The 21111-nt window shown below is 43.0% G+C and overlaps 1 protein-coding gene across 1 annotated transcript; it reads left to right on the top strand.

Moving 5' to 3' along the window:
- Window positions 1-13442: 13442 nt before the first annotated feature.
- Window positions 13443-14723, top strand: LOC127757900 (dof zinc finger protein DOF1.6-like). The gene has a single exon (XM_052283492.1). It carries the CDS (start codon window positions 13533-13535, stop codon window positions 14295-14297), a length of 765 nt encoding a protein of 254 aa, XP_052139452.1. The 5' UTR covers window positions 13443-13532; the 3' UTR covers window positions 14298-14723.
- Window positions 14724-21111: the final 6388 nt, after the last annotated feature.

The raw sequence follows: 21111 nt of genomic DNA, 5'->3' as shown, positions 1-21111 counted from the left end.
GATACCCATGTAAAAAACTGTCCCTAGCAATTCAGATTAAGATTCCATTCCCTCCCCTAGTACAAGATTAGCACCAAATTATATTCCAAATTGCCTCTACTCAATAACCTAATCATTGACAAATTGATCTGTAAACACACACCAATTATATCACCATGATCCAAACTCTGAACCCACCATGCTGAACAACATCTGCACAACCAATTTTGTAAGTAGTAAGCTGGAAAGCTCCAAGGAAAACCTACCCATCTTTTTTTAATGATACCTTTTTTTTAATTAGTAGCTAAGCTAGCATTAGTTGCTCCCTAAACTTGTACTAGATCATGTTTTTCTATTGCCCCCCACTTGCAAAGTTGCAAAGAAGACATGGGCAAGCAAAGCCACATAACACGTCAAAACAAAGTTGCAAAGATGAACTAGCAGGGAACCCTAGCTTGGGGCAATAACCCTCTTGTCCTTTACCATGTCACACAGCTCATCTCACAATGTCTCTCCAAACACCAAAAAGAGAGAGCTTTTTTTTGTAGTTTGGGTTGAAGAGAGAGCATGTCCGGAGAAGAGGCTGGATTTGGGGTGTTTTCTTCCCCTCTATGCTGCTGGCTCTTTAATTGCAGAGCCCTTGTACATGTACAAAAACCTCTGTTTATGTGTAAAGAAATGATTTTCCTTTTGCAGCTGACAACAACTTTACTCAATGGGAGTTGCAACTTTCAGAAGCATAGTATCTCTGATTCAGTCTGCCTGCTTGTTGCTAGTAGTTGCTAGTTGCTACTTACAAGGTTGTATTTGATTGGTGATCTCTGAATATTCTGAATACTTCTGATCCAATCGACTACTGATTCTTTTCTAAACATTGTACAGTAATCCTCTGTAGTATAGTAAAAAATGATTCTTTTGCTGCTAACAACTACTTACTCAATGGGCAGAAGCATAGCATTTCTCACTCACATTCTGCTTGCTTGCGACTTACTACAAGGTTGTGTTTTGATTGGCGATTTCTGAATGTTCTGAATACTTGCGACCTAATGGACTTCCAAATTATTTTTTCAGAGGTGTACAGTGAAACCGTACTAATCTGCAGTTACAATATCATTTCACTCTTTGACCACGCTTAGTTGTACCACTAAACCAGTCTGCTAATCTGCTCCCTTAATTTTTATTTTTGTTGCCTTGTGTTTGCTCATAGTCCGTGTCCACTCCACCATTGCCATCGATCTCCTCTTTGTTTACTGCAAGGCTCGTTACTTGTCGTCTTGGAGAGGCAAAAAAAAATTTCATCAGATTCTTCAGCTTTGCTTGAATGCCTCGAGGTGTGGAGATGGCGTGAGCGTTTGGTTGCAAGCGTTGAAGAAATGTGAGGTTAGAGGAGGTAGAGAGTAGATTAGGTTTGAAACCTGTTTGTTTACTGATGTTGCCATGTGGTGTAATGTGCAGCAGTAATTTTAGTCTCCCAATGCTTTGCAAAGTTGCAATGGCCTGAATGGTTGGTTGGTCAGAAAAAAACTTGACTGGAAAGCATCTTTTACTAGAATTTAGGGCAGTAGTTCATGTACTAATTCTCATACTTATGTCAGAGGAAAGTGAGATGGCTTTCTGAGCTCTTTTCTGATAATTGTTCTTGTTTTACCATGAGTAGCATGTATTTCTCTTTTTTTAGCACCATTGCAGGTTTGTTTTAATCACTGTCACATCTATAGTGGTATGTTGAGCAGAAACCAGACTGCAGAAAGAGAGAGTTTTCAGCATGTACTCACTCAAATCTTGCTCTTTACTGCTAGAGCCTGAAGATAAGCACCCTCCGTCAATCACATGGTTATCACAGCAGTAGGTGATCGTTTACGTATTCAGTTTTTCTAGTACTACTCTCTTGCAGAAGCAGCAAATTAATGGCGGATTGACCAGTAATGGCAAGTTGACACAGTTTCATCTACTTTCTTTTTCATCATTAACATTCAAGTCATAAAGAACACGTAAAAGTTTTTGGGCATGTTCATCTGTTTAGATTGTACAGCCGGTCAAATGCTTTACCTGATCAGCCATTTAAGCAAAATAAGCTAATTAATATGCATTGAATTTTAGCTGAATTGAAGGCAACTTTGGCTGATCAGCCAAAGCATTTGCTCATCCGAGGAGGACCATAGTCAAAATAAACCTTACAATTTTAGTAAGATGACAATATTGCTAAAATTTTGGCAAGATTTCTTATGTATTTACCAAATTTAATAACAAACTAAACGTAGACATTTTTTTCAAACTTTATAAAAAAATAATATGATTGAAAATAGCATCAAAGTGAACATTAAACATAAATTATTTTTACACTAATACATCGTTTGACATATTATTAGCAATGGGCCAATCGATGAAAGCCTTACTAGTTTGATGTGCTAATGTGCTCCAGTGCGCATAAGCCAGGAGCAAAGAATTGGCCGCGAGACGATTGGGGCCCACGAATCAGAGACCCTGGGTGGCAATCAACCACGCTGACACGCAGGTGTCCCCTTCTTTTCCTCTCTCTGTATAATTTCTACTTGGGCCTGATGCTGATAAATGGTCTGGGCCTGGCATTAAATCCGACCCAAGCGAAAACCTACTGGCTGGGAGACAAAGCCCAATAAGAGTTCCAGGCCGCTTCTACGCAACTGTTTTACTTGGGCGAAGTATGTTCACTTTATATGCCTCATCTTTCGTCAAGTTTAAATCATATTCCTAAAAATCCCAATACCAAAAATCTTAACCCACCCCATACCAGTATGGATGACGGGTTTTGCTAATGTGAATCCTAACTAGCAAAAGGGAGATGAAAAACATGTAGGACCACATGTAAGGGGCTATCTCACATTCTTCCTCTACTTCCCCTCTCCACTTCTCCCCCTCGTCTCCTCCACGCTAACGGCAAGCTTAGTGTGCCAATGGCGAAGCTCGCTCTCCCCTCTGACCGCTAGCATTGCTCCAAAAAACCCGTCACCTCCACCGCATAGAAGATAGCCGTGGCGGAGGTTGTTCTGGTTTGCGGCACCCACGTGAGGAGGGGAACAAGATGGGCTAGGGAGGAGCGGAAGAGCAAGCTGCGGATCACACAGGATCGAATGGTTTTGTCGTAGGACCCGCAAAACGCGTCGTTAATCGTCTTTACTGGCTGCATGCGAGTTGTAGCGCATGTGAACCCGTGCTATCGCCCGGCTACAAAATTGTCGCTCGCTTTCTTCTCTCTCCAACCTTCTCTCTCTTCCACGTAGGAATTTAATGACTTGGAGATTTTTGGAGCCCGCTTAGTCAGCTTATTGTACCTGCTCTTAATCACGCTTAGGCCTTGTTCAGTTCCAATTTTTTTTTCCCAAAAACGTCACATCGAATCTTTCAACACATGCATGGAGCATTAAAATATAGATAAAATGAAAAAAATAATTACATGGTTTGTATGGAAATCGCGAAACGAATCTTTTGAGCTTAATTAGTCTATGATTAGCCATTAATGATACAATACAGTAACCTATATGTGCTAATGACGGATTAATTAGACTTAATAAATTCGTCTCGCGGTTTCCAGCCGACTTATGAAATTAGTTTTTTCATTCATGTCCAAAAACCCTTTCTAAAATCCAGTCAAATATCCGATGTAACAAAAAAAATTTCTTATCACTAGCTAAACACACCCTTATTTCTCCCTGAGCGCGTGCAGAATTCCCTCTCTAACTCTCTCTCTCCTCAGGACCACTAGGACGGTTGATGATCCAAGGATAGTAGGGTCACTCGCCGCTACATGTGCCACTACATGCAGTATTCAGGTACTGTACTCTGTACATACTCCATGTACATAGGTCCCGGGCGGCCTGCGCCCTGCAGGCAAGCAGCTGCAGGCTAGCCTGAAACCTCTCCCCTCCTGTGCAGTGTGCGCAGTGCTGCATACCCACCATGACCGAGCAACATCAAGCTACGGCTACCTAGCAAGTCAGGTTGGATTGTAGCAGCAGCAGGGGCGTCGATTGTAAAATTACTGAGAAACGTTCTCTAATTGTTAACTACTCCCTCCGTCCTGGATTTTTTTTTCCAATTTGGTCCTTTTTAAAAAAAAATATTTTCCAAATAAACCTCGAAAAAACTTATCTCACAAATAATCCTTTTTGGGGCGCCAGAGTCGCTGGCGTCGCCGTTCAACGGGACGGCGCCAGCCTCTCTGGCACCGTCCTCCTGCCACCGTAGTGGGCCGGCGCTGAGGTGACAGGGGAGCGCGCCAATGTGGCTGGCGCCCTCCCCCCATAATTTATTATTATTATTATTTGATATCTTTTTCACGCTTAGGAGCTGTTAACGACCGAACTTAGTAAATCACAGATCGAAATCGAAGTTAAAATCGAAGCGGATTTGGAGAGAGTTTGTTTCTCAGAAGCAGAGTGCGCATCGGCTACGGGCAGCATCGGCTATTGTCTGCATCGGCTGATACTGAATCATACAAGGAGAAGCCGATCTAGCCGATCCCAGGAAGATGGTTCTAGAATCATTGTTGGGATCGATTGAGGCACTACGCAAGCATTGCACGTATGAATTGAGTCCAAAGAGGGCAATTGCATCTATTAATTAGGATGTTTCTAGTTAATTTCCTTAGAGATATTTTCGGTAGAGTCCGCCTAAGGGATTTGTTCGTATTTTAAGTTGTAATAGAGATAGAGTCGTGTCTGGCAAGGACATATTATATATTTTGGATATAAATATGACCCGATACATTGTAAACAAACAATGCCAGTTCAATAATACTTTCGGCGCATCACTACCCTTTTTCTACTTTCATTGTTTTCGACGAGCTCTTGCTTTCGAATTGGGCTGCATTGGTTTCGATCTCCGACGAAGAGGTAAAACTTGTTATGGTGGTTTGTGTTCTCGGGATTAGTGCTTACATCTTCATGACACTCTAATCCTGCTTATGTGAATCACCGAGTTATCATATATGTTGTATAATCTAGATCGGTCCCGTTGTTTAACCTTATCGGCTAGCCTCTATCGTCGAAAACAACTAATAGGATTAAACATTGACGGCTGAATTAGACTATATATCATATCTACCATCTTGAAAAGGCTATCATCGGTTGGTTTAGATCTTATGCTTCCATCTGTGCTTAATACTGCATCGGTTAGGTCTGACCTATTAAGTAACACTTAGAGCCATAATATCTAGCTTGCCTCATGATTGCCAATAGAGATAGCATCGGAGTTTTAGCCGATCTTACCTGGTTTAGTTATCTTGCATCTTTTATGTTTGCTCGATATACTAAATTTGCCCTTTATATTAAGATCTCGCTTGTTTGAAATATATTAAGCATGTTATCAGTCTGTTAGGTTATCCTGATATTAGATTGGTTCCTGTTTAGTATGTTTCATCTATATTGATATCTCAGTACAAAGTGGTATCGCAGTAGTAGCCGGTACATGTTGGATTTGCTCTACCGGCTATGTCGTGAATATATATAATCTACGTCTCAAAGTGCTTTTTGATATAAGTGATTCATACTGTCTCGGCATGCTGTCCGATCTATCCCAATCACTTGGTTTAAACATATTTTGATGTGTGGATTGTATACCATTGATATTTACAGTCGATCGAGCAGGTCTAACTATTTCTATAATTTAGCTCACATTGCCGATCTAATGCATGTTACATCGGCTAAACACCAAACGATACGTCATCGGCAATCCAGCCGATCGGTTGTCATTTATGGGTTTAACTTTATTTCTTTTTTTTGTTTCTTGTTGGTTGCAAGATCAAACCTACTGGCACACTTAGAACCCGAAAGCAATTCTGTGGACCTACACTGGAGCTAAGTAGATCTCCTAAGCCAGCGTGTGTTTTTCGCATCACAGGAGCACACAAGAACCAACCATAGAAAAGTTAAACTCAAATGGATGAAATATGTGACCGTAGAATTTTCCAAAGCTCTACCAAAAAGCTTCTCGTCTCGAAAACATAATCTTGCAAGCGGAATTTGGAGGTTTTAATTTTGCCGAACCCGACAAAGTGGGGAGAATCGGATGCAACTTTTTCTGTAGATGCCCATGGATATATTATTTGCCTGATTCCGAGTCCGTATGAGAAAGTTACGTCTGTTTTAAGAAATGACACCCGAATGTAACAAAAAAAACACAACCCTAACTATTTTTTTGTTTATAGGATGTAAAAGATGTAAAAAAAAGGCTAAGGCTAAGAGTGTTTGAAATCTAATCTAATTTTTTTGGGACTATAGGAAAGACCAAAACAACGAAGAGCAGGGAGAGTGCCGGGGGAGGGGGGCTTTCAGTATAGCTTTGGAAAAATTCACAAATCACATTTTTTTTGAGCAGCCACTCTGGCGCCCCCCAAAAGGACCATTTTTAGGATAAGTTTTTTCATGGGTCTATTTGCTAAATAAGTTTTTAAAAGGACCAAATTGTGAAAAATCCAGTCCCTCCGTCCCTAAATATAAGGGATTTTGGTGGATGTGACACGTCACTAGGACGTATCACATCCAGTGACATATCACATCCCACCAAAATCCCTTATATTTAGAGACGGATGGAGTAATATACTATTGATAATTAACATGATATAAATAAGCTAAAATTGAAGAACCTATCCGAAGTCGTAGGACCATGACGCTGACAAATGTGTTGACAAATGTATTGGGAAATAGTATATAGGAGAAGAACTGATGAGTAGCACGAATCCTGGAATAGATAAAAAAAATCGAGTGAAATCCAAGTAGTATAGTAGTATAAGTAGCTAAACACATGTCCAATGATTAATAGAGATGATTTCACTCGATTTTTTAATCTATTCCACAATTCGTGCTGCTCATCAGTTCTTAGTTCTTCTCCTTCTTTGGTAGTGAACACACACTCCAAAAATACAGCACAACGAGTTTTTTTTAAAACCAGAGATATATTAGATCTTAGAAGCAGAGTACATATTTGATCTTACAGTTAAGAGGTCTGAATTAATCATTCAGACGACTAGCATAACAGCTTCTGTCAGGATAAGCTATGTGGGCAATGTTTTGATAGTTTTGCACTAAGTCCTACTGATAATAGATTTGGCTTCTTTTGCTAACTTGTCGTCCATCTTATTCATTTCTCTTGGAATCACCTAACCTGTAGAAGATCAACTGCATTGAAAGAAACGATTTGAGTCAAAGTGACCTTAAGCTCCAATGGACTAGTTCCTCCGTGAAATTGTTCTTCTTCACCGTATCAACTATGGTAGAGTTGTCTATCAGGAAGGTAGTACCTATAATATCAGGAAAACTAGAAATTTCAAGGCTAATTGAATTCCCCGGGGGGCCCGCATGCCCATTATGGAATTAAATTTAAAAATATACTTTTTTATAATTTACATTTATATATATGCGAAAATATACCTAATCGGCGGCGCGGCGATGCCGACCAATCCACTGCCGCATATGCGATCGGTCGCGCATCGGCGATGGATTTAGCACTGTTGGGCGATGCGCGACCGATCGACCGTTCCACCGACCGATCGCATATGCGGCAGTGGATTGGTCACGCATCGCCGTGCCGCCGATTAGGTATATTTTTGCATATATATAAATGTAAATTATAAAAAATTATATTTTTAAATTTAATTCCATAATGGGCATGCGGGGGCCGATGCCCCCCCCCGGCATAATGGGCACGAGGAGTAGCAGTGCAAACGGGTCCCGAAATTTTTCGTACCCAATTTTGATCGTCCTTGTTATTTCAAAAAATTGAAAACATTAGTCACACATAAATTTCTATTCATGTTTTATCATCTAATAATAACAAAAATATAAATTATAAAAAAAATTTAAAATAAGAATAACCATTAAATTTGGACACGGAAAATTATTGTTGCACTTTATTTGGGAATCGTTGCACAGATGGAAAGGAGGGAGCCGGTGCCGCACATGGGGGCGCGGGACGGTTGGCTCGGTGCCGCAGAATGGGGCTGTGGGACCGCCTCGGTCCCGCGCCTCCAAACTGCGCAACCGACCTGCCATGGGACACAGCCGCGCCGCGGGACCATCTCGATTCCGCACTTCCAGTCCGTGCGACCGAGTCGGTCCCGCATCGCCAATCCACGCCACCGCGTTCCCGCGCCGCCGCTCTGCGTTACCATCTTGTTCCAGCTTATCCAGCGTGCGGGGAAGGTATATTTCTGCACAACTTTTTCTCCGAGGTATATAAATGCAAATTATTGAAAAATATATATTTTCAAGTTTAATTCGGAGATTTATGCACTGATGAGCTCCTCTCTTCTCTTCTCTTGGGTGGGAGGTCAAGGTAGCCAAACGCTGGGCTTCGGAGATGGCAGAGCGACGAGACTAAGAAGACGCTACCGGTGACGCTGGGTTTGAGAGGACAATATTTTACCTATAAATTATTTGCAATTATTTATTTAGTATAATTTTTCATGCCTTATTAGCCATAAATTAAATAAAAAAAATCGGAGGCAGCTGAGCCAGTAAGCACATCCTAGCGACCTAGCCCTAAGCACTGAACCGTCCATTTCCATGAACAGCAGTACAGATACACTAAACGGTGGATTGAGATCAAATGCAGTTACACTAGAGACTGCAAGATAAGGACTGCACATGATTTTGGCCATCTATTTTTCTTATGAATGGTTCAAATTTAAAGCTACAGTATCCAAGCTACAGTAAAAAGTGCAGATTTTTTTTTAACTGAATAATATCATGAATGATCTAACCGTTGGATTTTCATCGGATGGTCCTAGCGTGACTGCTTAACTTGCAGTCACACTAGGGACTGTAGGTGAACCGAATCCCTAAACGGTGGATCTAAAAAGATACGCTAAACGGTGTATCTACCCACTTGTTTTGAACCGTCGGATCACCAGTCAAGCAGCTGACAGAATCAAAGGGGTTACCATGCATTGGCCCATCCAAGAACAAGAAGAATATTGCTGTAGTATATAAAGCCACATTGCTCAGTATCAAGTGTGCTTGGGTCTAATAAATATACACCCTTGATCAGTTTAAAAAAAAACTAATTTCTAGCTACGTACTTATGCTATATCTAGATTTATAGATTTATATAGTTAGAAGTTGGTTTTAGACGGAGGGAGTACTCCTTCATAGCAACCTCACGATCAGTAAAAAAAGATGAGCTTATACTAGACACAACATACAGAGAGTATTTAGTTTGCGGCAATATCGATTAGTTGGAAAACAAACTCAAGCGCGTCCTTTATAATCAAATTCTATAAAAATTCTCTGCAATTTCTGTGTGAAATTCAAACATATGTTTCCAAAGAACGGTCGATCCGTCAGGTCTTTGTCTGTGCGTGGATGTACCGGCCGGCGAGGGACAAAATTTCCAGATGGTAAAAAAAAAAAAAAAAAAGCCATCGAGCAGGAGAGGCATCCAGGACAGTTTGTAGGTAGGGTTGCTTGACAAAGAGGGACATAGCAATGCAGTGCAGAGGATATCACTGTTAGTCAGTCGCGTGTGGTCACCACGGCGCCCAGCAAGCAAATGCAAAGCAAGAGCAGCTAGCTGCTGCTGCTGCTGACCGAGGAATTCAGTACGACTGCTGGTGGTTTTGCAAGCAACCAAGCAAGCATTCGACGTAACAAACGTCCATGGATTTTGCAAATTAACCAGGAGTAACTTGATTGAGGCTGTTGCCGTGTTTAGTCCCCTTCAAACTTCCAAAAATTTGGTCACATCAAATATTTGTACACATGCATTGAGCACTAAATGTGGATAAAAAAAACTAATTGCACAGTTTGCATGTAAATTGCAAGACGAATCTTTTGAGCCTAATTACGCCATGATTTGACAATGTGGTGCTGCACTAAACATTTATTAATGATGAATTAATTAGGTTTGACAGATTCGTCTCGCAGTTTACAGGCGGAATCTGTAATTTATTTTGTTATTAGTCTACGTTTAATACTTCAAATGCGTATTCGTATACTTCAAAATTTTTACACCAAAACAACTAAACACGGCCTGATTTTTGCTATTCCCTTCAGTTCTCTAGTTTAGCTAGGCTCATACTCCATTTTTTTTAATTGAAATATAGGCCCAACGGGACGAGATATGGTAAACGTACTTCGATCTTTTTCCCTCTCTTGTCACGTATTTTTCTCTCGGTTTTTCTGGTGAACATGGTTCAAATTTTCTCTTCTTTTTGGAACAATTTTCCTCTCATTTTTTAGCCTTTTTTTTCTCTTTTTTGAATGATTTATCTCTCGGTTTTTTATCCTAGTTTTTTTGGAGCTGCTTTTCTCTATGTTTTTTTAGGGGTTTTATACATGGGACTGAAGTGGGTAGGGAAGGAGGATGACCGTGCTTTTAAAATAGTAGAGATAATTGACGTGATGAACTACGACTGATCACATTAACCGCAAAGTATTTTTAAATCGTTATATTATAATGAATTGTATGATTACGTCTATAGGGTTATGTGATGTACTAATATAACATATCTTCAAATATTTATTTATTTTTGTTAAAATTAAACATGAAAATATATAGTGCCAGTACCAATTATTCGAGAATATGGAGTACTGCAGTATCTACAGACGACTGCTTGTAGAAAATGAAATAAAACTTTCAGTTTTCTTAATCTAAATATATAGATCGTGTATATTTAGGTCCTATTTAGCATAACTCTGAATACAAATTTTTTTATTGAGGAGTACATTAAAATTCCATCGATTATTTGTAGTTGTGATTGCATCGATAACATTTGGACGGAATATACACTCTATCCCTATTTTTAGATGAAATTAATATAGAAATTCAAACCACTTTAATCTAACTTATAAACTCCAAATTAAGTGTTAATTAATTTTTTCCCCTTAAAAAATTAGTGTTAATTTACGATCTCGAGCGCTGCCAAACACAGGGCCTGGCCCTATATATGTACACTGTAATAACATCCAGATACAACAAAGAAACAGACGCCGCGACAAAGATGATCACACAAATTCACAATTTTCTTGCAGTTTGTCTCTAGCTTCTATGGCGTGCACGTCATGCATGGACCGATGGATCGATATCGATCGATGCATGGTTGGCGTGCTTGAGCTAGATAGATAGATACTCCAGATAGTAGTGGGCAGGAGGGCGCAGGGGCATATGCAGGTGAGGGATGCAGTTCCAAGCGCAACCATCCAATCTTTCTCCGGCCGGATCAGCTCTGGCCGTGGACGAACGTGCTTGCTAGCTACATGCGTCGTCCATCGGCAATGGCGCCGACGCCGTGTCGCCATGCGCGCAGCGAGCGAGCGAGAGAGAGAGAGAGAGGTGTGACACGTCAGTGGGGGTATATAGGATACGGCCGAAGGCGTGGTGGTTCCCCTCTCCGACGACGATGACCGCCTGCTGCCGCCTCGAGATTCGCGGGCCGGCCGGCCGGCCTACCTGCCTAGCTAGCTTCTTCCATCGTGCCTTTCTGTTCAAGGTGTGTATATCATGCGTACTCCGTAAACAAATCCCCAAAAGCGGCCACGCCAGTTAAAGATCACAGATGGCCCTCCGAATGGATGGGCTCCAGAATCACCGAGACCGAAGAGAGAGTGGAGTCGAAAACCCAGAATGGATGGACGTACTAACCGAATTTAATACAATCGTTTGTCTATTTAATTACCTCGGTATTGTTTGTGACTGAAACCATACTAATTAACCAAGACTGAGAAATCCGGTCATCAATTGTAGCTATTTGAATTTTACACGGTCATTTCGATCATCGACTTCGGTTAACCGAACCGGTGAAATAGACAAAGTTAGCCCAACCCACCTGCACAATAACAAAACCCTAAGTCACTCCCCCCCTTCACCAACACAACCAACCGCCACCACTCCCACCACACAACCACCTCCGCTGCTGGCCTCGGGCCTCCCCTCACCGTCACCCGCGTCTGCGCCACAATGAGCTCGCGGTCCAGTGGCGCGTGACGCATTGAGCATGCCATGTGATCTTTTTGACGGTCGTGCCTCCTCCGGCCCCTTGCCTCCATTCTTAGCGATGACTGTAGTGGCGCTAACTCTCCAGGCATTTCTATTTCTAGGGTGTTATTTTTGTCGGTCTCCTGAAATTGTTTGAACATTTCGATATGACAAAAGACCGACCAATGACCAAAACCGAACTGTTCGGTTTTCATTATTTTCCAATACATTTTGGTCTTCATTTTTAGATAATCGAATTTTCGGAAAGACTGAGAAATTGAACAGAAATTCTTAGTTAACCGAATGACCCACCCTATTTGAGATCTCATCACTATCTTGAAGAGTATTTCTACTCCACCCAAAAAAGGAGCGAAGCCGATAGGTTCGGGCCGCTCCATATATAGATTCACTCTAGACTTCACTCCAAGTGTTAGGTTTAAGATTTTGGAGCTCTACCAAACAGATCATGAGAATTAATAACTTTTTTGTGTTTCTCCAATTCAGTTTATTTTGTTCAAAAATCAAAAATTATGTTTCTATTTTTTTTTCTTAAATAAACGAGAACAGGGACCGTCACGATGCATGCGTCAACACGTCACATCCATTCATAAGACGAATAGATAGATACTACTCCAAGAATCAATTCCCTCTCATAATCCACTGCATCTGCATGCATACCCTGCGAAAGAAAGCTACGTAACCTACATACTACACCGGCAGCCCAAAACCCCCTCTCTCTCTATTCTCTCTCCCTCTTGCTCTGTCTGTCTGCGGCATGCATCCCTGTCACCTCCGTACCAATGGCGCGGCAGCCGGTCCGACCCGTCCCTCTCCTCCCCACCTCGACAACCTCTGCACCTCTCCTCACCACCCCCTCCGATGGCCACTCTGCTTGTTGATAGCCAAATTCTGAAAATATAAATAAACCGAGTTTTCCGGCTTCTGATTTACAGTGTATTATCTGGAATTTGCTCTCTCTGTTTTTAATACTTCCTCCGTTTCACACTATAAGACTTTCTAGCATTATCCACATTCATATATGTGCCTAGATTCATTAACATATATATGAATGTGGTCAATGTTAAAATATCTTATAACCTAAAACGGAGATAGTAGATAACATGCTCCATCTATTTCACAATGTAAGTCATTCTAGAATTTCCCACATTCATATTGATGTTAATAAATCTAAACATATATATGTTTTAAACACATGTTTAACCATTCGTGTTATTCAAATACACTTAAAGTATGTTGAGTGATAAAACAACTCACAACAAAATAAATTATAAGTGCATAGATTCTTTTTTAATAAAACGAATGATCAAACGTATTATAAAAAATCAACGGCATCATCTATTAAAAAATGAAAATAGCATAACTAAAAAAAAACGGAGATAGTATAACTATAGAACCTATAACTATAGCACCCAATCTAAACTGTTTGAGAAAGATGTAGCCCACTAGAAGCTTCCCAAAACATACCCCTATATATACCTGTCCCCAACGTCCAATCCTCCATCACCAAGATCGAGCCAGCTAGAGCTAGCTATAGGCCTATAGCTATAGCTTAGAGCATCAGCAATCGATCGATCGATCGAGCCATGGAGGCGCCGCTGCACCAGTCGCCAGTGCCGCTGCTCCCGCCGCCGCCACCGCCGCCGCGCGTCGTCGGCGTGCAGCAGCAGCAGCAGCAGCAGGAGGCGGTGGTGCCGCCGCCGCCGGCGATGGCGGCGGCGGCGGGGGGAGGAGGGAGGGAGCAGTGCCCGCGGTGCGCGTCGAGGGACACCAAGTTCTGCTACTACAACAACTACAACACGGCGCAGCCGCGGCACTTCTGCCGCGCCTGCCGCCGCTACTGGACGCTCGGCGGCTCCCTCCGCAACGTCCCGATCGGCGGCTCCACCCGCAAGCGCCCCCGCCCCTCTCGCCCCGCCCGCGCCGCCATCGCCGCCGCCGCCGCGGCGAGCGCGAGCGGCTCCCAGATTGCCGCCCAGCAGCAGCAGGCGCCTCCTGTGGTGATGAGCCAGCATGAGGCGGCGGCGGCGGCGGCGGCGGCGAGCGGAGGGGGTGGAGGTGGTGGACTACTCGTGTCGCTGCTCGGCGCGGCGCCGGTGCTGGAGGGGCGGCTCGGCGGCGGCATCGGCGTCGACCTCCTCGGTGGCGAGCAGCTCGGCTTCGGGGCGATGGCGATGCCGCCGGCGCCGCTGCTGTGGCCGGCGAGGGTCCTGGAGGGCGGCGACGCGTGGAAGTCCGCCGCCGCGGCCGCCGGCGTGTCGTACTCCCCGTTCCCGGCGCTGTGGCAGGAGCTCGCCGCGGCGGCGCCGGTGGAGCTCGCCGGCGGCGGCGGCGCCCCGCAGCTGATGTGACACACGCATGCATAATGGCGCCGTGTCGTTTGCCATTGTTGGGTACGAGGACTGGATGCATGCGTGATGATGACGTGGCAGGGGAGGAAGACATGCATGGTAGTGTGTAGGTAGACAGGTGGTACTATGTGCTAGGATTACTGAGAGATGGTCTAGTTAATCTGTTGAGAAATTTAAATCATAATCTATATAATTGGTTAGTATATATTTTACATCCTCAACTATTTTTACCACGCAAATAACCTCCCTGAATCAATCCCGGAGTGGTTTTACGCCTACGTGGTAGTTTAGTCAGCAATTTTTTTATTAAAAAAGTCGGTGGGGCCCACCTGCCAGATTCTCTCTCCTCTCTATCTCTTTCCCCTCTCTCTATCTCGCCGCGCTGTGCCGGAGAACTCCTGCATGCGCTCGCCCGTCGGCCATCGGTGGAGCTCAGGGGATGCTGCTGAAGCACGCGGCGGCGGCCAGCCCGTCGAGCTCGCCAGCCGGGCCTCCACCTCCTTGTCGGCATAACATCGCAGCAAGTCGCCGCGCGGTAGCGGAAGTACTCCCGCACGACGGAGCTCGGGCGGCGGCGGCAAGCCCGTCAAGCTCGCCGGCCGGGCGTCCTCCTCCTCGTCGGCACAGCAGCACGTTGCCGGCCGAAGCACTCCTGCACGCGCTCGCCTGGCGGCCAACGGTGGAACTCGGGCGAAAGCGGATGCAACGGCGGCGGAGCCGGAGCTCGCGTGCAGGCAGCGACGAGCCCGCTGCCGCTCTCGTGCTTTCTCACACTTTGTCAGCCACGCCCGGAAAATCCTAACAACCTACTTCTAGCTGCCAACAAACACTCAGAAGATTGGATCAAATCAGTACACGGAGGAAGACGAGATTTTGGTGCCGCGTACTGCTGCTGCGACTTTTCTGGTTTGTTATCAACATAAATAGGAAAACTACATGCAGACTCGCCATCTTCTTGTGGGTGTCGTTCCAAGACGATGAGTCCGACCGCCGCGCTCGCCATTTTCTCGCGCAAGTCTGGCGCTGGCTGCCGCTCATCGACCATCACCATCTTCTTGCACAAGTCCGGCGCTGAGGCCCAGCTCGTGAGCTTCCATATTCATCAAGATTTTGTATGGTAATATGGAAGCACGTGCATTGTTCAAGAGTAACCTTTCATCATAAACTCAATTGCATTATTTCTGCAGGGGACAACTAGCTGCTGATTGATCTCATGAATCACTGGTTCAACTTTTATTCGGAACAATAATTACGACACATTCGAATTACAGGATTTTTATGAGATTTTGGAGGAATACTGTTCGTAGGTTTTCTTTTCTTTTCCTCCATTTTCATTTCCTTCGCGTCTAAACGAGGCAATCAAGCACTAACCCGATGCCATCAGGAGACCAGGCAGCATGATCGTCGTCGTGATGGAGGCCACACGCAGAGGCCGATAATGATGGAGATTGGGGTAACGTTGGGACTAGAGTGGATGTTGTGTCATACAGAGGTTGGCCGACTCTATCTAGCTTTTGGCCAGACAATTCTTGTAATTTTATTTCACGGTTAGTCTGTGAGAGCACCGTGGTTGAGTAATATATTTTCCTTTTCCCCGCAAAAAAATACAGAGGTTGGCAATGGTGGCTGGCTCGATGTTGGAGTCAAAGAGGAGGAGAAGAGTGCGGAGAGGTTGTGGCAGAAGCCATGTGTGCATGGAGGAGGCCAACAACGGAATGAGATCCTCTTGACTTAGGGTGTTTTAAGTCAGAGGCGTACAGTACTCTGATTTGGATATTTTCAGCCGTCCGATCTGCAGTGAGCGAACAGGATCGATTGTTATAGTATGCTACAGTAATATCTAAACAGTAATATCAGCCATTATGTTTTACTGTTATTTCACCGTTGCTATAGCACTACGTCAAATACATTGTTTTCTACTGTAGCACGGGACTCAAAATACTGTGCTTCTCTGACGTGCGAGGCTAAAGTTAGAGGAGCCGGATCCACCAACAACATGGTCAATGGTGTAGAGGAGTCGCGTAGTGTAATTGATAGCGTGGAGAAGGTTGGGCCACACATGGATGTCAACGGTGACATCAGAGCCACAGCTTGGCTAGTGCTACAATGGGAAAAGAAGAGTCGGGGAAAATAGAGCTGAATGAAATGAACAATACTTCGATCTTAGTAAATAGATTACTGTTTATTTGATATCCTATAATCCGAATGCTCTCAACTTTTACATTCTTTGTGTTTGCAATTATCTGTTTTTACCCTTTGATTTGTTTCCTATTTATGTAATTTTCTGTCCTATCATTTGTTTTTTCTACCTCGTAATCTATACAAGCCCTTATTATTTGCATCTCTAATTCAGAAAAACTCAATTAATCCCTTAAGGAGATATCCTCTCATTTTTTATGTCACTTAAAAAGTCATAAAAAAATTTAGTAGAATAGATCAATATGTGATATGTCACTTTACAAACATGGAAATTCAAATTCAACTTATACAAGTAAAAACAAAAATAACAAATTTGACTATGAATAGAATGCATAATTCACGGTCAAATTTGTTATTTTTGTTTCGAATTGTATAAGTCAAATTTTAACTCGCATGTTTGTGAAAAGATATATCATATATTGATATATCTTGATAATTTTTTTAAAAAAATTTGTTAACTTTCTGTACGACATATACAAAACGAGAGGATGCCCACTCAAGAGGATGCCCACTCAAGGGATAAAAATATACTTCCTCTCTACTTTCGCTCAAAATATATTGTGTGTTTGGCCTCTGTCGTGTTATAGTATAGGGGCTTGTGTTTTCCACATCAACCCAAATTAAACAGGGGCAAATTGAGTTTTGCACTAGGTAAAACACATCGTCTTTCTTGAGCACATATTTTACTAAACAAAAGTGCAAGTTATATCGATACCCAGTGCAATGTGAAAGTAATGTGCTCAAACTAGTGTAAAACGGAAGACTGATATGTGTTTACCTTGTGCAAAGTTTAATCTACTCTAAACAAACAAAACAAAACAATGCCTTTCAAAAGCAAACCATCACGCCACATCTAGAAGTGGCAAATAGTTCATTACTACATTTTATTCCACCATATCACAACTTAAGTTAGATAGGTTTGACTAAATTAAATATCTGTTTAATTCGTGCCACACCTATTACAAAATTACTTTATCGTCACGTGGATCCCACACGTTATTGGCACGTAAAGTATTTTAATGTTGTTTTTTAGGCTAAAGCATGGCTTCAATTTTATTGGCCACATGTTCAGCATGTTAGTTAATAAATGTATGATAAGCTTTGGCAATAGTTTGAGGTGTATAGTAAAGGGTAAAGGACTACAGTCTACAGGTACGAAGTACGCTAGCTAGGTACGGATGGAGATCCAACGGTGGTTCTGATGGTCGGAAACATGTACGAACGGATTGGAGATTTGGAGTACGAAAGTGATTTGAACTACGTACTAGCTAGACGCTTCAAATCCATATATACAAGTACGTAAAAACTAGTAGAATTACGAATATGAGCCCTGCAGCTACGGATGTAATTTGAAATTCTCTAATTAATATAAGACCAATTTAACTACAACTCCAGTTCGCTTCAATATTCGAAATGTCTAGTTCGCGAAAAGAAAATTTTTGAGTGTTACATCGGATGTTTTTATCAGATGTCGGAAGGGGTTTTCGGACACGAATGAAAAAACTAATTACAGATTCCATCAGTAAACCGCGAGACGAATCTTTTGATCCTAATTAATCCATCATTAGTACATGTGGATTATTGTAGCATTTATGGCTAATCATGGACTAATTAGGCTCAAAAGATTCGTCTCGCGATTTCTCCTATAACTGTGCAATTAGTTTTTTTAATCTATATTTAGTGCTCCATGTATGTGCTTAAAGATTTGATGTGATGTTTTTTTTAAAAAAAAGGGAAACTAAACTAGGTCATTATGGCACGATCGTTCCAGATCTGGTAGTGAGAGCTAGTGAATTCAAAACTCACTGGTCAATTTCTTCCATAAGTTAGTTGGGCCAGTCACCACGCGGGTTAATTAGATATATATAAGATTCGTATATAAGAGATTCCCGTGATGCCATGTTTTATAAATGATCTCACGGGGGAACAAATGATTCGAAAATTGTATAATCCAAAGCTGCGAATTTCAAATTCGAGGGCGAGAAATTCATCTTGAAACGCATCCCGATCGAACGAGTACATCTCCGTGTGACCGTATTGAAGCAAAGATGAAGAATATGGATCATCCTTTTTCGTTTTTGTTTTTGTCTTGAAAGCAAATGGAATCCATCTAGAAAGAAGGGAAAAACGTTGCTACAGTAGAAAGGAATTATTTTTGAACGGCTATACGGTTCATGGGCCAACCCCAGGCAAGCCCAAGCGACAAAATTCAAATCCACGTAGCCGTTGGGCTTCGCACCACTCGCATTTAAAAACCACGTGGGCCATATGAGCTCGGAGACTGTGGGGAGTTGGTGGGACCCACATGGCCAAGTCTAAATTGATTTTTTTTTTTTTGTGTGTGCGCTGCTGGCTTCTCTGAATTGTGAGGTAAAATTTCCAGTTGCAGTTAATTGGAAAACAAATCTTTGTTTTGCCTCGTGATGTTCCCTTATTTGCATTAGGTAAAAATACATTCCTCGTACCTTTTTCCGGTTTTGGAAATAATTTATTTCAGAAGAAACGTTTTTCATTTCTGCTCACCAAACATGTTTAAATACAAGTAATATGACCCATTTAATCGTTTATTGATGGTGCTCGGATCGACATTGTACTTTGCCACATCAATGTTAATAGAAAGAGGGCTGCTACCCACGGGATCCCGTGAGAACGGGATGCCCTTCGTATCGCTTGGGGCGACAGCGTAACGCCGCATATATCCTCAAAGTCGCGCACCTCACCCCCACATGCAAGCTTCGAACAAGCTGCGCAGCCACACGACTCTTCCTGACATGCGTCGGCCGCCACTTCGAGCTGCTCGTCGAGGACGTCGCTCACATCAAGTTTGTCCGTGTTCCCTTCCCTACTGCAATACACTGCCGTCATGTACAACCACACTACGTACCTCGCCGCCGCTGCTGCCGGCCGTCTCGATGACGAAAGGTATCAGACCTAATACTCACATGTACCAAGTATGGTACCTAGGTATTAGGTATCACGGGTACCAGGTATCCGTGATGCCTGGTACCTAGTACCTGATACCCCGTGATACCTGGTACCCGTGATACCTGGTATCTGGTAGCCTGGAGAAGGAGGAGGAGGAGAGAGAGGATAAGGCAGCCGCGTGGTGGAGCATGGAGGCAAGACGATGGTAGCATGGCACCTGGACCACACCTTCGAGAAATCTTGCGTCGGCGCACCTCCTGCTCGTGGCGGCGGCGCCGCTGGTGGACGTGGTGCGCGCATCGCTCGCCGAGCCGCTCGTGCTCCCCAACCTCGCTCGCCGCCTTCCGCTCCGGCTCCACCGGCAAGGCGTCGTCGGAGCGCGGAGGCAAAGTCGTCGTCCGCCGGCGAGACGTGGAGAAGATGAACAGTTCGTGCGGGGCGTCGTCAGAGCGCGGTGGCGGAGTCGTCGTCGCTGCCGCTGGCCATGTCGGTGGGGAGCTGAGTTGACGAGGCGTGGAAATTATCTGAAGAGAGAGCGACAAACAGATGGGGCTCGGGTGGATGAGCGCTATCCCGTCCCCACGGGATACCGTGGTTTAGTTTTTCTCTAATAGAAATTTGATCATAAATACTTGGTTGCACTATTAATAGGATTTTAGTTAGGTGAAGTTATGTACTTATCGTAGGCCTATGTTTCTTTGAGCATGTATCAGATGATATATCTGTAGGTGTGTGAGAGTATTTTTCGTACGTCGTGATGTGTATGCATACGCATCTTCTACGCATTAAGAAAAAAAATATTATGCATTCGTTTTTACTATTCAACCTAAACTTTGTAACGGTGGTTCTAGTTTTAAAACCATAAATGCATTACTTACAAACATAAAACTTATGACTTTGTTTCTCAAATTTTATATATTGAGATTAAAGGCCATATGTATGCACATCAGGGTTTACCTTATCGGGATCGGGATGAAGAAAACTAGACAGAATTTAATTTTTAAAAAATAAATTTTGTTTAAATATTTTTTTAGCTTATTGGTCACTTTCTATCACCACACCCAGGCAGTACAATACGCCTGGTTATCTTTGTAAACTTGTAACCCGTGCACGATGCATAATTTGCTCATTAGGATGTGAAACCATTAGTGCACTCCAATCACAACAAATGGAAAGTTAGAGACACATTTTAGAATGCAACAATTTTACACAATTAGTACCATATAGTTTAATTAACTCCAATAGCTCTATAAGAATATAGTACCATATTTACAAACAAGCCTCCACAGGTTTGAGAGTTTACTGTTACCCCAGGTAAAAACGCCCCTTGCTGTCAAATTTTCAAAAACATACAAATGATTCTCTCACAGAAGCTAGTACAAAATACAAAATGCCACTACTTACAAAACACCAATTCTTTAATTTCAGCTCATGCCTCCATTGACACATGGAGTGTGAGTTCCAAATTGCAATCACTTGGGAATAATTTAATTTTAATAATATACTAATACCAAATTCAACACTCACCCCGAATACCATCCAAATTTTTTTGAACCATCCTCGCGGGGGGGCCTCCCCTTCCCGATCCAATCCCAGCCGTCCGTTTCGAATGCCTCCACCCCGATTCAAATCAAATCCCGTTAAGACGCCTCGGCCCCATTCACACCAATCTCCGCCATTACTAGTTTCA

The sequence above is a fragment of the Oryza glaberrima genome, chromosome 12 (assembly GCF_000147395.1).
Source record: "Oryza glaberrima chromosome 12, OglaRS2, whole genome shotgun sequence".
In the NCBI taxonomy this organism is placed as follows: Eukaryota; Viridiplantae; Streptophyta; class Magnoliopsida; order Poales; family Poaceae; genus Oryza; species Oryza glaberrima.
The sequence above is the reverse complement of the archived record's forward strand: the minus strand, read 5'-3'. Positions and strand labels throughout refer to the sequence as shown.

Bases quoted from the DNA above. Each gene is read 5' to 3' on its own strand.
- LOC127757900 (XM_052283492.1), top strand. From the start codon at position 13,533: ATGGAGGCGCCGCTGCACCAGTCGCCAGTGCCGCTGCTCCCGCCGCCG.